At 42.2% G+C, this 16,640-nt stretch overlaps 1 protein-coding gene across 1 annotated transcript in view; it reads right to left on the bottom strand.

The window, feature by feature from the left end:
* LOC128614532 (gamma-aminobutyric acid receptor subunit gamma-3) overlaps positions 1-16,434 on the bottom strand; it is a 129,729-nt gene extending 113,295 nt beyond the window's left edge. Inside the window, exons 1-2 of the mRNA XM_053635889.1 lie at positions 15,201-16,434; positions 12,611-12,759 (exon numbers count right to left, since the gene is read on the bottom strand). Coding sequence (XP_053491864.1) covers positions 12,611-12,759; positions 15,201-15,253 — 202 coding nt within the window. The 5' untranslated portion in view covers positions 15,254-16,434. The remainder of the gene's footprint in view (positions 1-12,610; positions 12,760-15,200) is intronic.
* Between the last annotated feature and the right edge of the window lie 206 nt (positions 16,435-16,640).

Genomic DNA, 16,640 nt, shown 5'->3' with positions numbered 1-16,640 from the left:
GAATAACTCCAAATACCCGTCAATTCTGGCGCAAAACCTTCAACACTTCAGATGAAGAGGAATTTCACCTTCAGCACGACGACGACCCGAAGAAAACCTCCAGATCAACAGAGGAACAGCTTCACCAAAACCAGCTCAAGCATGTGGAACGTCCCAGCCAGAGTCCAGACCTAAATCCAATCAAAGGCCTGCCATTTTAACAGGGGTGTGTAGACTTTTTATATCCATTGTATACATTGATGTGTGAACACACACACACACACACACACACACAACCATAATTTCTTACATACAGTGCTGTGAAAAAGTATTTTTAAATATATATATTTTTTTTATCCTGATGTTCTGTTGTACATCTCATGCGAAATAGTTTTAGATCTTCAAACGAAATACAACATAAAACGAAGGCATCGTGAGTAAACACACAATATGGTTTTTAATGATTATTTTTTTTAATTGAAGCAAAAAAAGTTATCCAACACCAAAACCAATGTGAAAAACTAACTGCCCCCATAAAAATTTGGCTGTGCCGCCTTTAACTGCACCCATAACTGGAGATCAGTCTTTCACTGCACTGTGGTGGAATTTGGGCCCACTCTTCTTTGCAGAACCGCTTTAGTTCAGCCACACTGGAGGGTTTTCGAGCATCTCCTTTATTGTCTCCGTCAATTACTGCAAGCATCCCCACACCATCACACTTCCTCCACCATGCTTGACCGTAGGTATGATGATCTTTTCAAGGAATTTGGTGTTTGGTTTACGCCAGATGTAACAGGACCCCTGTTTTTCAAACAGCTCCACTTTCCACTCATCAGTCCACAGAACATTCTCCCAAAAGGTTTGAGGATCATCAAGGTGTGTTTTGGTGAAATTCAGACGAGTCTTAATGTTGTTCTGGGTTATCAGTGGGTTTCACCTCGCCACTCTTCCTTGGATCCATTTCCCCCCAGTGTCTTTCTGATAGTGGAGTCATGAGCAGTGACCTTTATTGATGCAAGAGAGGCCTGTAGGTCCTTTGATGTTGTCCTTGGCTCTTTTGTGACTTGCTGGATGAGTCGTCGCTGTGCTCTCGGAGGAATTTTAGAAGGTCGGACACTTCTGGGAAGGTTCACTACTGTGCCGAGTTTCTCCATTTGGAGATAACGGCTCTCGCTGTAGTTCTTTGGAGTCCCAGAGCCTCTGAAATAGCTTTGTAACCCTTCCCAGACTGATGTCTTTCAATCACCTTCTTCCTCATCAATTCTGGAAATTCTTTCAACTTTGCCACAGTGTGATACTGAGTAAGACCTTTTACCTTCCTGCTGTTGAAAAAGTTCTATGTAAGTGCTGATGTGATTGAACAGGGTCTGCAGTAATCAGGCCTGGTTGTGTCTCGTCCAGCTGAACCACATTATCGATGCACTTTCATAGATTTGGGGTATAATTAACTACGGGGAGCAAATACATTTTCACACAGGCCCGGTTGGTTTTGGATAACTCTTTGGCTTCAGTAAATAACATTATCATTTACAAACTGTATTTTGTGTTTACTCAGGTCTTTGTTTTATCTTAGATTTTGTGATACTGAGTTTTGTGCTTCTCTCATCTCTCTTTCCTTATAACTAAACAAACAAATTAATGAATTAATAATTGAAGTATCTAGCTAGTTTTATTTCCAATTTTATTTTTATTCATTAACTTATTTTTAATTCAGTTTTTTTTTTTATGTTCGTACCATTTTTATCTGATGATTTATTTCGCCTTATTCTGCCATGAATTTAAATATTTAGATTTATATTTCCTTTTTTTCTTCTTCTTCTTTTTTTCCACAACTTCTTATTTGTCTTCTGTAGGACATTTTAAATCAACTGGGGTCATGATATATCAAATCAATCAAATCAGTGGAAAATAAAACACGGTCCGTTGCGATTCTATTTTAAACTTGTAAGGTGACATTATGAATAATTCTGAATAAAACAGGAGCGATCGTCTGTTCGACGGCTTAAGAGAGATATATTCAGGATGGCGGATAAAAAGATCAGAATGTAGTCGGCAGAAATTAAAAATCAAACGCCGCTGTAAAAGAAGAGACTTACAGCCGCGCTGTCGGCCTGAAACTGAAACAAATTGTGAATAGTGATATTCGTACAGACTGTTTATCCGTCTCCCTCCCACGCTCCATCGCCTCGTCTTTCCGTCTCTCTCGCCGTCTGATGGTGTTTTCCCTCTCTCTCTCTCTCTCTCTCTCTCTCTCTCTCTCTCTGTGATCTCGGTTTCTCCCGCTAACACAAACGAGTGCTGTATAACACACAGCTGTTCAGTGTTAGAGGACACACTCGGTGTGAGGACCGCAGCATGCAGGTGGATTGTTCTGACGCTCCTGATCCGCCTGCTGCTTGAGGAAAACTCGCATCGACGGCCACGACTCACTGCCTAAACACCAATGTGCCCGGTGTCACACATAATTACTGACTGCTGGATGCTGATAGTGTGCCCTCGTGCGTGTGGAGTGTGTGTGTGTGTGTGTGTGTGTGGTGGGAATGTGGAGTGTGTGGTTATTAAGTGTAAAGTGTTAACACAGAAAACTGACCCACTTCGGAGGATTTTCCCCTTCATACTGTATCCCGAAAGACAGCTGATACAATTAGGGCACTGTGACAGCAGGTGCCATTACATATGCACACACACACACATGCCTTCGACATTCACTTCACCTGATTAGAAGGATCTCATGAGGATGCGTCTGTATTCCGGTGTTAATTCATTTTCCAAAACAATAACTCTGCAAATCCCAGGTTTATGTTCTTTTATATAGTAATTTAAACCATGGATAATAGTAATAATAATAATAATAATAATAATAATAATAATAATACAGATAAAAGTTTGCATGTAATCGCTGGAAGCAAGTGAAGGCAGGGCGCAATGTTTTATTTAGGGCTGTCCAAGAATCATAGCCATGTCCTTAACAAGGGGTCCAAGCACGGGCAGGTAACGTTAAACCGGGTTCGTCCGTAATCAAAAATCGTAAAAAATAAAGAAAAAACAAAACAAAACACAAAATATAACGATAAACATAACTCAGGAGTTTCACTGGATGATAAGGTAAATAAATGCGTGATAAAAAAAAACTCGCAGGGAATAAATGAACAAACAAATCACACGAAAAACATGAAACAGGTGCACATGATCAGGTAACAAAGCAACGACGGGTTCAGAACCAAAACAAAGGCGTGCGGCATAACATCAACAGAAGCACACTGTGCGCTCACCGCACTGCGAGAGGGAATCCGTGACGCACGGAAGGAGTCTCCAGTGTCAGTGATTTCTCAGCCGGGATTTCTCCCTGACACCTGATTAACGACGCCGGTCGCGCTCGTGTTTTTATTACCTGCCACGCGATATTGTGAGAGCAGCCATGAAATACATTAAAAAATGTAAAATCTTTTCAAATAACAAGTCTTTATTAATCACGTATACATTTCAGCACAGTGGAATTCTTTTCTTCACATACTCCAGCATGTTAGAAAGTTGGAATTCAGAGCGCAGGGTCAGCCGTGATACGGCGCCCCCTGGAGCAGAGACAGAGTTAAGGGCCTTGCTCAAGGGCCCAACAGTGGCAGCTTGGCACAGCTGGGGCTCGAACCCCCGACCTTCTGATCAGTAACCCAGAACCTTAACTGCTAAACCTCCACTGCCCCGTGCACTGCAACCTTGTTAGCGTCTGAGTTTAGCTCGAAAGTGCAAAAAAACCGCCACACGAATGTTGAAGACAGCTGAAAAGTCAGTAATGAGAAGCGCATTAGCCTCGGAGCAGCCGAGCAGACCGAGGGTTAATGGGGAAAAAAAAGCGCCTAAAAAAGAAACGAAGCTGATCTGAATAAGCCGAGCCCCCGAGTCCTGTAAGTGTGTCACAGATGGACAAAAAAACGGCTCATATCCCTTTGTTCACCTTAATCTACAGCGTACACGCCGTACACGGCGCCGCCGGCTTCGCCGACTGCCGTTCCATCGCGTTTAACCACGCTCGCTATTGACATTAATTAAATTCTAAGCATATGCTTTCAGGGACAAATGCATCTGCCGTGCGCTCGACTCGATCCGATCCGATCCAGGCTTCCAGGAGAGCAGGAAGAGAGACAACGGTGAGAAGTTTCATACCCGAGACACGCTAACACATATGGTGAGGTCGTTCAGGGGTCGGCGCTAAACGTGCTAGCGCTACACCTGCTCACTGATCATCTGGGAGTTGATCATCTTCAACAGTCCCCGGTTTCCGTGCCCACTCCAGCCTCAGGTTCCTCGGAGAGTCTTCTACCACCTGAGTCACAGCCGCCCATGACCAGGTCTGTATCCAGCCGAGCGAGAACCTCCTACCGCTCCTGCGTCGTTCTACTGTAAATACATCGTCTGTGGTTACGGTCAGCATCACAGCCTTGTCAAGCTACAGGATTTAGCACAAGTACAGGATCTGGCTGAGGTGTTTAATGGAATTGCTCCGGCCAAAAATGCTCGATTTTCAATAGTTGCGAGTTTTTTTTGTGCTTCCGTGCGGAAAACTACTCGAATCGGCGAAATCGCGATCGCACGTAATTGTTTTGCGCGCTCTTTCGCGGTGATGTTTGTCGTTAACAAGACCTCTTAGTTCTACTCGTGTTCGACGCACGCGAATCGAAGAGGGCTTCGGCTGAACTCCCGGATTTATTCAAAAAATCTGAAAATCTGCGGGAATGTTGAAAGATCGCACGCTCCTCCGAATATCGCGGAGTTTCCTTGACGTCGCTTTAATTCCCGCGATCGCAATATGGCGGAATCCTGGAGGGACTGAATGTCATTGGAAGGAGAGCAAACAAAAACAAACATCAGTTTAACATGAAAACAATGAAAAATAAAGACGTTCGAACCGATCCTGGAGGAAACGAACGCTCGGGTTCGGATCCTCTCCCGGCTCCAGATGCACAGAGCACAACGTCCAGTTGTTTGCGTTTCTTCTTTTTTCTTTCTGAAACCAGGAGCGCAAATCTATGCCGTCCGCCATGTTTGTTTCACTCTGGAGTCTTGGAGGCTTCGATGACTGAAGGACGTCCAGCTGAGTGTATTATATTTTATAAAGCTGAGCCAGGATTTCTGTATATAAGCAATCCCAGCAGTCAGGGAGCTCTTAATTAGCTCGGAAAGTTCGGGGAAATCGTCTGTACGCATTCCATCCGTGCGTGTGTGTGTGTGTGTGTGTGTGTGTTAGTGCTTTGAAGAAAATAACTTCACTTGTGGTGGGAATTAATTGGAATTTTGACCTTAAGAAAAACAAAACATCAAACTTTGAATATAAGCTCTGAAAAATGACTCGGAGCCCGTTTATTTTGAGACAGTGTTAATTAAGAACGGAATAAACACTGTGTGTGTGTGTGTGTGTGTGTGTGTGTGTGTGTGTGTGTGTGGTGCTGTTACAGTAAAATAATCAGTAACAGGTTGGTGCGATGAAGAAGAGCGACTCTTACCTCTGATTATTTGCCAAGAATTACACGTTTATTTGTTTATTAAAGAATGAAACGTTATGCTTTTTTTTTTATCCCGTTATAGTTACATTTAATGTTGCAGAACTTTTTTTTTTTTTACCTCTGTCTTTGAAGCTAACAAGGCAACAGCTTTACCGTTACAATGCGCGGACACTGGAGACTCCCATAAATGTTAAATAATCTCCTCGACATATCAACAAGTACACACGTTTTTTGTTTTTTTTTTAAAACGTTTATGTGGAGCATCCGCCAAATAAGCCGTTACTATAGAAACGATAACGTATCAGACCGAGCGCACGAATCTAAATAAACCTGCGCTACTGCCAGAGCTGCTGTTCTAGTAAACTAATCAGCGACGTTCCGACCAATCAGAATCCAGAATGATATCAGTAACCAATAGAATCTCAGGAAATGTCTATACACGCTGTAAAATACACAACGTTAACCTTTATGACTCAGTATTAACAGTTCCACAGTACTAAATATTAGAAACACGAGTAGAATTTATAATCAGCCATTTATTAGTAAAAAAATGATAAAAAGTTATAATCTCACAATTATAAACAAAACAAAATACCGTACCTTTGTCGTCTATGGCGATTGCCGTAATCCGCTGTTCTGCCCATAAATACAAACCGTTACTGGATAGTTTCCTCCAAAGAGTGAAATTTATACGTGACGACTTTTTAACAAACAGACAAACCGAGTCGGTGCGTAACTCGACGATCAGACGGGCTCTAAACTCTGTCACCGTCGACTTCTTCACATGTAGAGCAATAAACCACACGTTCAGACGGATGACTCTGAAAATGCTGTTGGCATAGAGACGAGAGAGAGAGAGAGAGAGAAAGAGAGAACCCAGCTGCATGGAGTATATTAGAAAGCCTTTAGTTTACCCACAATGCACTTGAGTTGACAGCTCAGGATCGTCACAGGCACTGAGGCTGGTTTTTATTGTAGCATCTCACAAACACTGACTGTTTTCTTTCCAAAATAAAAACCGGTGTGCTGATTGTAAAGGTTAGTACGTGTGTGTGTGTGTGTGTGTGTGTGTGTGTGTGTGGGATTTTCACACGTAGAACGCTTTCACACAGCGGCTACAGTACATCCACATTAATGCGTAAGGATCTGAAAGCTGCGGTTTCCTTTTAAACCTCCTTCTCTCTCCGTCCACACTGGGGTTTTCAAGTGTTTTCCAGAAACTGCACTGAAGCATGAACACATCGCTGTACGGTACATAAAGTTTCGGCCTGGGTCGTTTCCGTCAGGCGTTTATTTCGTTTCCGCGTCTCTGAGTCGTTGCGGCAACGTTCGTTTTTTTAAATGGACAGATGAAGAGACACCAGCTTAAGCTCAACCTGGCAAAATCTGAGCTTCTCGTCATCTCAGTCTGTCCCTCAATCAACCACAACCTCACTGTACAGCTCGACTCAACCACACTCATGCCAACCAGGACGGCCAGGAACCTCGGGGTGATTCTCGATGACAGCTTGACCTTTACAGACCACATCTCAACACCGAACAGGTCACACAGATACTAGTCCAGGCTCTTGTTATCGCAAAACTGATCTACTGCAACTCACTACTCTCGGGTCTCCCAGCAGCTCCATCAAACCCCTTCAGATGATTCAGAATGCTGCAGCACGCCTCGTCTTCAACCAGCCCAAGAGAACCCATGTCACACCCCCCTTCATCTCCCTCCACTGACTTCCTGTAGCCGCCCGCATCAAATTCAAGGCCTTGATGCTCACCTACAAGACCTTGTCTGGAACAGCGCCCCCTACCTCAACTCTCTCCTGAAGGTTTACGTTCCCTCACGCAATCTGCGATCAATCAACGACCGACTCTTAGTAGATTCTACTCAGTGTGGCTCAAGATCCCTTTCCAGAACCTTCACACTAACTGCTCCTCAGTGGTGGAATGAACTTCCGACCTCAATCCGGACCTCAGAATCTCTCACCATCTTCAAAAAACAGCTAAAGACCCACCTCTTCCGTGAACACCTAACCAACTCATAAAACGCCAACCCCACATCATCCTAAAAATAATAAACAAACAAAAACAACTTTACTCTGGCTCTTACACCTCAACCTCTTGCACTTTTCTTCTCTAGAACTCAATTAAAAGATCGTGTACAGTAGCACTGCTTGTATTGTTCTCCGCTGGATATATCGCTTTGCTTGTATTTCCTCGTTTCTAAGTCACTTTGGATCAAAGCGTCCGCTAAATGAATAAATGTAAATGTAAATAACGCTGAATTGAATGGGTCACATGACTAAAAATATCTTCACATATCTCCGTTTTCTCAGTGAGCGCTACAAGGCGAACGCGGCGCTTTCAGATTGATCCGCTCGGGAGAGCGTTTCCAAAAACAGACACGCAGTGGCAGCGTGGACCGAAGGCCAGAACATCGGGAAAAAGACGCAAACTCATCCGCAAAAAATAAAGAGGAGAAACGTCTCCGTAAAACTCCTCTCATTCATTTATTTATTTATTTATTTTCAGAAATGCGGTGATGGAAAAAAGTGAAAAAAGTGTGTGCAGAAATCCCCAAAATAGCCGGAGAACGAGGACACCAAATCCACGATTAGACAGAAGGTGGGCGGTAATGTCACATCACGATTACCGAAGACGATGGAAAAAATAAAAATAAAAACATCGGGTCAATTACTTATTGAAACTTATACGAAAATCTATTGTTTATGAAATTTCTGTCCAAATGTATTTATTTTTATACGTTCATTTATACATATATATATATATATATATAAAACACGGAAGGGAAATGTTTAAAAGTCTGTTTTTGCGTAAAAATGTTAACATTATACAATTTAAAATTCAAACTGCTTTTTTTCCGTTCAGCTCGTCGTTATTAAATATATATACACTGAAAAAAATATATATGTAGAAAATATTGAAAAATTTCTGCAGCAATACAGCTCTGTGCTTTGGTTCAGTTTAGCAGCTCGCAAAAAACAAACAAACAAAAAACAAAACCTCAAATGAATAAATAAACAAATAAACAAACACATAAATAAATAAAAACTCTGCAACCGGAAACGCACGGCATGTTTGATTCACTTCCTGCGGGTGAGTCGATTCAGAGTCGAATCAGCGGACCGAGACCGACTCGCTCGTCGTGTGATCGTTCTCTCCGGATAAAAGAACCACACCGAGGCGGAGAAGAACACACCTGGGTTCTGAAACCTCTCCTGCTGTCTGCCACATCGCTTCTGGAACTAATCACAAACACTTACGCTTTATTATTACAGCCTCAAGAAATTATTTAAACAAATTCACTAACATCAAAATCTCTCTGAGACCACCAGGGATTTCCCAGCGCTCTGTATCGTTACTGTAAATCCGATCCGATCCGATCTAGACTTCCTGACGAGGTGACGCATTACATCCACGAGCCACGCTAATACGTCTGAGGTCATCGAGGGGTCACGGCTAATACGCCGTTAGCGGTTTCAGCTACAGCTCTGACAGTAGTGCAGCTACAGAAACAGATCCCACGTATACGTATCCTGTGTTACTGTTATCGTTTCTATAGCAACAGCTCGTTCGCACGGACTCGCACTTTACAACCACATTGAAAAAGCATTGAGGAGTTTATGCTTCTTTGTGGTTTCCCAGTAGCTGTAATGAGAGAGCGAGAGAGCGAGAGAGAGAGAGAGAGAGAGAGCAAAGAGAAGCTTTTCCATTAAATGTAAATTCGTTCGTTCGCTTCGTCACAGTACCGTAGCGTTGATTATTTTACCGTAACGGCACCGCACCCACAGTGGTTTTTTTTGGTGGGAGAGAAAGACGTTCTGAACAAACGAGGAACGAAGAAAAACGTCCGACCCGAGTAAATTCCTCAGACCGACGGCCCGGAGCCTCCACGTCCTACACGAGGAGTAGCGTAAAGGAGAATGAATACGTTTCGCCTACCTACAGATTATACATTTCCACACAGCAGAAAAACCATCATTGCCCGAGCGTCTCACGGGCGTCCCGGATTCCTCCGGCGTTCCACTACACTGGAAAATCAATCACACCAACTTCTGACCCCTCTGACTTTTCTAAGCTCAACCAGCGAGAGAAATGTCTCATGACTCACTTCCTACAGGGACGAACCCCGAGACATTCAACACACACCTTATCATGAGAGTAAAAACGCATGGCGATAAGTCCGCAGCGAGACACGAGGGTCTCCTATAGCTTTTAACGTTAGCTACGGCGCAAATAACCAAACAACTCTGTGAGCGAGTGAAGAACAAGTTTTACTACTTTACTACACCTTCAGTGGCGTGAACTCTGACAAGGTGTAGAGCAAAATATGTGAGAAGATAAAAATGAAGCTAGAAGCTTGCATCATGCATCGATACCGATACTGATACTGATACCGATACAGATACCGATACTGATACAGATACCGATACTGATACAGATACCGATACTGATACTGATACCGATACCGATACTGATACCAATACTGATATGGATAAGGATAAGGATACGGATACCGATACTGATACCGATACTGATATGGATAAGGATAAGGATACGGATACCGATACTGATACCGATACTGATACCAATACTGATGTGGATACCGATACCGATAACGATACCGATACGGATACTGATACCAATACAAATACGGATACATATACTGATACCGGTACTGATACCGATAACGATAACGATACCGATACGGATACTGATACGGATACATATACTGATACTGATACCGATACGGATACTGATACCAATACTGATACGGATACTGATACGGATACATATACTGATACTGATACCGATACATATACTGATACTGATACGGATACATATACTGATACTGATACCGATACCGATACTGATACTGATACGGATACATATACTGATACCGGTACCGATACCGATGATGATAACGATACCGATACAGATACTGATATCGATACCGGTACTGATACCAATACTGATATGAATACATATACTGATACCGATACCGATAACGATACGGATACCGATAACGATAACGATAACGATACGGATACTGATACTGATACCGATACGGATAACGATACACATTCCGATACGGATACGGTTACCGATACAGCGATACAGATACTGATACCGACGCCGATACCGATACTGATATCCGCTGTTCATTTGTTAACACTTTTTGTCCATTTGTAATGAGCACACTCGCTGATACTTCTCTGAACGCTCTCTGTTAAAGTCCCCATGAAGCGCCTTATTTGAGGTACTGACATAATTTCCAGGGGCGGGACATATAGAGTGGCTCCTCCCCCTTTTTGAAACAGTCAAACAGCGTTTAACTTATCTCAAAGCCACAAAACTTACAACTGTCGGGGGCGGGACAGGTTTTTGATCAGACAGAAAATGCAATGAGAAGCTAAAGTGCAGAATGATGTCATCAATCCGGTGGAATCGGTGGTAGAGAGAGAGAGAGAGAGAGAGAGAGAGAGAGAGAGAGAGAGAGAGAGTGTAAATTTTGAATGTGTGTATCTTCTAGACGCGAATTTTTTCATTGTGTTCGGAGCGCGCTAGCGTATAGATAAAGTCAAGGCTGACGCGTTCATATTAAACGCCACAAAACTCCATCACATCTTAAACCAAGCTAAATGAAATGTTCCAGGATGTCCAAGGTTGAGGAATACTGAGAAGGTTACTCTTTTCCGTATCCGTATTGACGAGTACCAACAAAACCCACGTACTCATTGTAAATGGACTGCACTTATATAGCGCTTTTTTAACCGTAGCGATTCTCCCTTAGTGGTTCACACACCAACGGTAGCAGAGCTGCCATGCAAGGCTTGTCATCAGGAGCAACTCGGGGTTCAGTGCCTTGCCCAAGGACACTTCTGCACGTGGAGTCACGTGGGCCGGGGATCGAACCCTACGATTGGTGGACAACCCGCTCTACCACCTGATCCACAGCCACCCCAAGAACCTTTAGTAGAACCGTTTAGGTTCCGCGCGAACGCCAACGAAACAGTGACACAGGTATGACCCCAAGTGTCACTGAGAGGACACTATGACTGTATGAAGGGTTCTTTAAGAGGTCTTAGCTTCTTGCAGGGGTTCTACTTACATCGAAAGGAATTTTTGCCTTTGATCGATTTTATGAATCAAATATTATTAAGCCATATGATTGCGTTTGTCTGTTAACTATTCATAATCAACAAATAGCGTTTTCATATTAATATCAGAGAAGATATACAAAGTACATCAAAGGACCACAATGTTACAAAATCTCAATTCATTACGAGTGAGAAACACTGCAAGTATACAGTACATTTGATTGTATTAAGTATATAATCTGATGATGCAGGAAAGAACTTTGCCCCCAGATGAAGCTATAAATGTTGAGCACCACATGATGGAATGCTCGAGGAAGCTTTGAACTTCATCTTTTAAAGGAAGGGAACCATTTTTTTTCTCTTTCAGAAAGTGGAAGTTGGTATTTTGTTAACTAAAGCAGTGACCCCGCACCGTCCACCATCTTGAAATCTGACGCGCCAGCTAACCAGCTTAGCACCGTCAACTCCATCAGTCGTGCTAAATGACAGTCAGCTCGACAATTCCAAGTGCCCTCCAGATGAGAGACGTTACGTTCGTACCACACGATTGAGCATGTGCAGAGCGAACTCACAACTTATTAACTGTTTGACGCACACACACACACACACACACAAATGAAGACAGAGGCATTACGAAGAAAAATGAAGGTTTGGAAGGAAGTAGCAGGGACCGTTGGCGCCTCCGGTGAGCGTACATAGCTTGCTAATCTGATCCGATAACGATGCTAGTACGAAGACGAGCGTGTAAGATGTGAGTAGCGTGTTATTTAATCCGCGTTTAAACTAGTTAGCATTAATACCGTTTCTCTTCTGGACTTAAAGGAACGCTGGACAGGAGACACGCACGAGAGCGACTTGTTAGCATGAACGTTAGACTTTTGATAGCGTTATGCCTGACCCCACTCTCCCCGAAAGCCAACAGAAGAAGGAAACTATTTCGAAGGATCCTCGAGATACCAGGAACCCCTCTGAAAGCAAGCCGGACCTCCAGGGAAAAGGGATTGAGTGAAGTCCACTCACCTCCGATGTCAGGGCGGAGTTTCTTATCGTACTCCTTCAGGAGGTTGTTCAGGATCTGAGTGGCGTCCATCTCGTTCTTTTTCGGCGACAGCATTTGACTGACGGTCACATCGTCGTACTCCTCGTCTTCAGACGCGACGGTTTGAGAACTAAAGGAGAAACCACATGACTCGTTATACACACACACACACACGCATATATATATATATTATACTGTATATCATAAAGCACTTCTCAGGACTGGGCATGCTCCAACCAGCAGCAAATACTCTACAACATGGAAGGAAGTGAGGAATAAACCAGTGTGTGTGGCGCTGTTACAGGAAAACAATCAACGACAGGGTGGTGTTACTGTTACTGCACCAAAATTACTATTATTATTATTATTATTATTATTATTATTATTATTACTATTATTACACACACTTTTTTATTATATTATATATACATTTGTTTATATATTTATATATATATTTATATATTTTATGTTGCTAGCTTTTTCTTCTTTCTGTCACGACTATTATTATTATTACTATGATTACTATTGTTATTATTATTATTATTATTATTATTTTACACACTTTTTATTATATATATATACATATATATATATATATATATATATATATACATTATGTTGTTAGCTTTTTCTCCTTTCTGTCACTGCTACTAGTTATTTAATTATTATTATTATTATTATTATTATTATTATTATTATTATTGTCCTATTTTATTATGTTGGGTTTTTTCTTGAATTCATTTTACTTTGAGCTGCATTTTAAATGTACTGTACTGCGTTATATTGATATATAGATCATGTGTTTTTAATAGATCATTGATACCGATTCATTGTTTTGTTGTTGTTGTTGTTGTTTTTGACAGAATTTGAAGGTTACATTTAAAATGCATGAAGATGGAAATGAACTCCAGATGCATTGTGCTTAAAATGGCCTCAAAATGTCTAGGAGTTTAAAAATGATTTATTATTCATAATTCATCATCATTATTATTATTATTATTATTCATTATTGTTTCACAATGTAAATTGAGCTTTTTGCTCGAGAACACACACACACTCACACACACACGCACGCACACTCACACACACTCACACACACACACTCACACACAGACACACACACACTCACACACACACTCACACACTCACACACACTCACACACTCACACACACTCACACACACTCACACACACACACTCACACACACAGACACACACACACACACCCCAGTGGTACAGTATGTTGCAGCGTTAACTCTTTCAGCGTCCAAACTCATGAATAATTACTTACACAGTTTTTTTAAATGAAAATATCAAATGTAAATTATGTCCAATTACGTCTTTACCATCATTACTGTCATTTAACACAAACCTGATTCTGATTCCTGCTGCGCTACTCTAAACACTACTGAGATGATGATGATAATAATAATAATAATAATAATAATAATAATAATAATAATGCATGTATCTGATATATCTTTACAAACATTCTACACAAAAAATTCCAAAGTACAAAATAAAGTTTTTGTTCTACTTAAATTTTTATATATATATATATATATTCTCCTAAACCAGCTGCATCATGCAACCTTCCTAACCTGCGTACATTTTGTACACAGCAAGAATATTGCAATAATTTTCTTCAAAAAAAAATTCAAACATATTTTCTCTCATGGTCTTCAACGTTAAATATTCTAGACCTGAATGTTAATTTTTAACAATTATTTATCTATGCATCAGATCATTTTTTAGTTTTTTTTTTCAGTTTTTTAATAATTGATGTTTTTGGTTCTTTTTTTTACTCGCGGTATTCTAATTGACTTTTTAAATAAATATCTTTTTTTAAATAAAAGATATACTCAGAAAAAAAAAGCAAAAATTCATATTACATGCAGTTTGTTGTTTTAAGTGATGGGGAAAAGATCTGGGGATGTTTGTTTTTTTAATAACTGATGAATGGAAGGGTTAGGGAGATAAAGAAGTGCACTGCAGTGTTTGCAACGCAAAGTTTGTAAAGTAAAATTTATAAAGAATTATTTTAATCAAGGCTGATCGCGATTCAGATCCGAGTGTGATATACTTAGTATTTTGGATCGGGTGCAGAAAATCCACATTAAATGACCTTAAACACTTCCAGGTGATGGGACTAACCTGGATCATGATCTGGATCATAATCTGGATCATAATCTGGATCATGATCTGGATCATGATCTGTGTAATAATCTGTAATGCTGTGTAGAGGTGCAGGTTTAGAGGCAATGTGCTACAGAGAAATAAGCAAAAAAAAATCTACTACACAGCACTGCATGCAGCAAGCATCTCAGATCTTGTAAATCCATCAAGATCAACATCTTCATGTATCATTCATGGGAAGAAGATGAGAGCAGGTGGAAGTTTTGGGGATCGTTCTGCAACTTTAAGGCTATTAAACCGGATTTTTCCTTTCGGCTCGCGCACACGCACACACACACACACACACACACACACACACACAGTGGACACCAGAACGTTATTCATTTGGATGCATCGCAAGAGAGAGAGAGAGAGAGAGAGAGAGAGACGCACTTACCATGCATGCAACACGGACAGAAGTACGACATGGAGCAGGAATTTGGCCGACATGTTTCCAATTCCGTGTTGCAGCGCAGATCCTGCTCAGAAGATGATGATGAAGATGATGAAGATGATGAAGATGATGGAGAAGAAGTGGTACAGTCACACAGCCTTTTCCTTCCAAGAATCAATTATGAATCCGAACCCGAACCGTGATGATTTCTCCAGGCAGGATTCAGAGAGACATTATCCGTGTGTGTGTGTGTGTGTGTGTGTGTGTGTGTTTAAGCCTCCTGAAAAGTTGCTGGTGGTGTGGAGGTGAGGATGGCGGTGCGGGAGCAGCGCTGAGGTGTGTGCGGGGGAAGTTGCGCCGGCGGACGCGCGCATGCTGCCGAGGCACAGCGCAACTCCTGCACGCGCGACAACCTGCCGACCAGGAGCGCCACACAAGCCCCGCCCCCTTTTTTATCCTCGTTACGTCATGCTCACTGAAAACGGGTTGGCACGAGCGTGTCAGGTGTTGCACTAGTCGACCATGTTGAAAAGTCGCAAAAAAAACCAAAACCCCAGTCTCAGGTCCAGAAGGCATCTAAACACACTTCAGTTGAAGGTGCGATAGTCTTTTATTTCATTAAATGTTCTCACCAGAACAAAGAAAACCTGTAGAAGATCAGGTTTAAGCCATGACCTCATCCCTCAGTGTATACGTGTATTCTGTGGCTGGGAAATCCTGTGTGAGAGCTGTGTCTTTCTTTATAAGTGTGTGTTGTGTTTACACAGGCCACGTTTACATAGCCACGCCCCAGACCCCGCCCACATCTCAGTTTGTTCAAGGGGGAAAAAAACATGCACTGTCCGAATTCACCTACTTTAGATTAGATTAGAATGAGTGTGTCGGAAATTGTAGCATGTTGAAATGAGAATGGACGGTCCACTAGCGTTTTCCGGTAGGTTTTCGGAGCGTGGATCTGCCCACACTAGCCGTTTCTCAGTACACGATCCTGCGTCCTCACGAACTCGTTCTACGTACGTCATCACGAACTCGTTCTACGTACGTCATCGTCCGCCGCCAAAGTTCAATTCCAATTGATATTCTTGATAACAGGGCGCACGGTGGCTTAGTGGTTAGCACGTTCTCCTCACACCTGCAGGGTCGGGGGTTCGATTCCCACCGTGGCCCTGTGTGTGTGTGTGCGGAGTTTGCATGTTCTCCCCGTGATGTGCTGTGGGGGTTTCCTCCGGGTACTCCAGTTTCCTCCCCCAGTCCAAAGACATGCATGGTAGGCTGATTGGCGTGTCTAAAGTGTCCGCAGTGTATGAATGGGTGTGTGAGTGTGTATGTGATTGTGCCCTGCGATGGATTGGCACCCTGTCCAGGGTGTACCCCGCCTTGTGCCCCATGCTCCCTGGGATAGACTCCAGGTTCCCCGTGACCCTGGTGAAGGATAAAGCGGTA

The sequence above is a fragment of the Ictalurus furcatus genome, chromosome 11, assembly GCF_023375685.1.
Source record: "Ictalurus furcatus strain D&B chromosome 11, Billie_1.0, whole genome shotgun sequence".
Lineage (NCBI taxonomy): Eukaryota > Metazoa > Chordata > Actinopteri > Siluriformes > Ictaluridae > Ictalurus > Ictalurus furcatus.
Note: the sequence above shows the minus strand (reverse complement) of the source record. Positions and strands in the feature narration are given on the sequence as shown.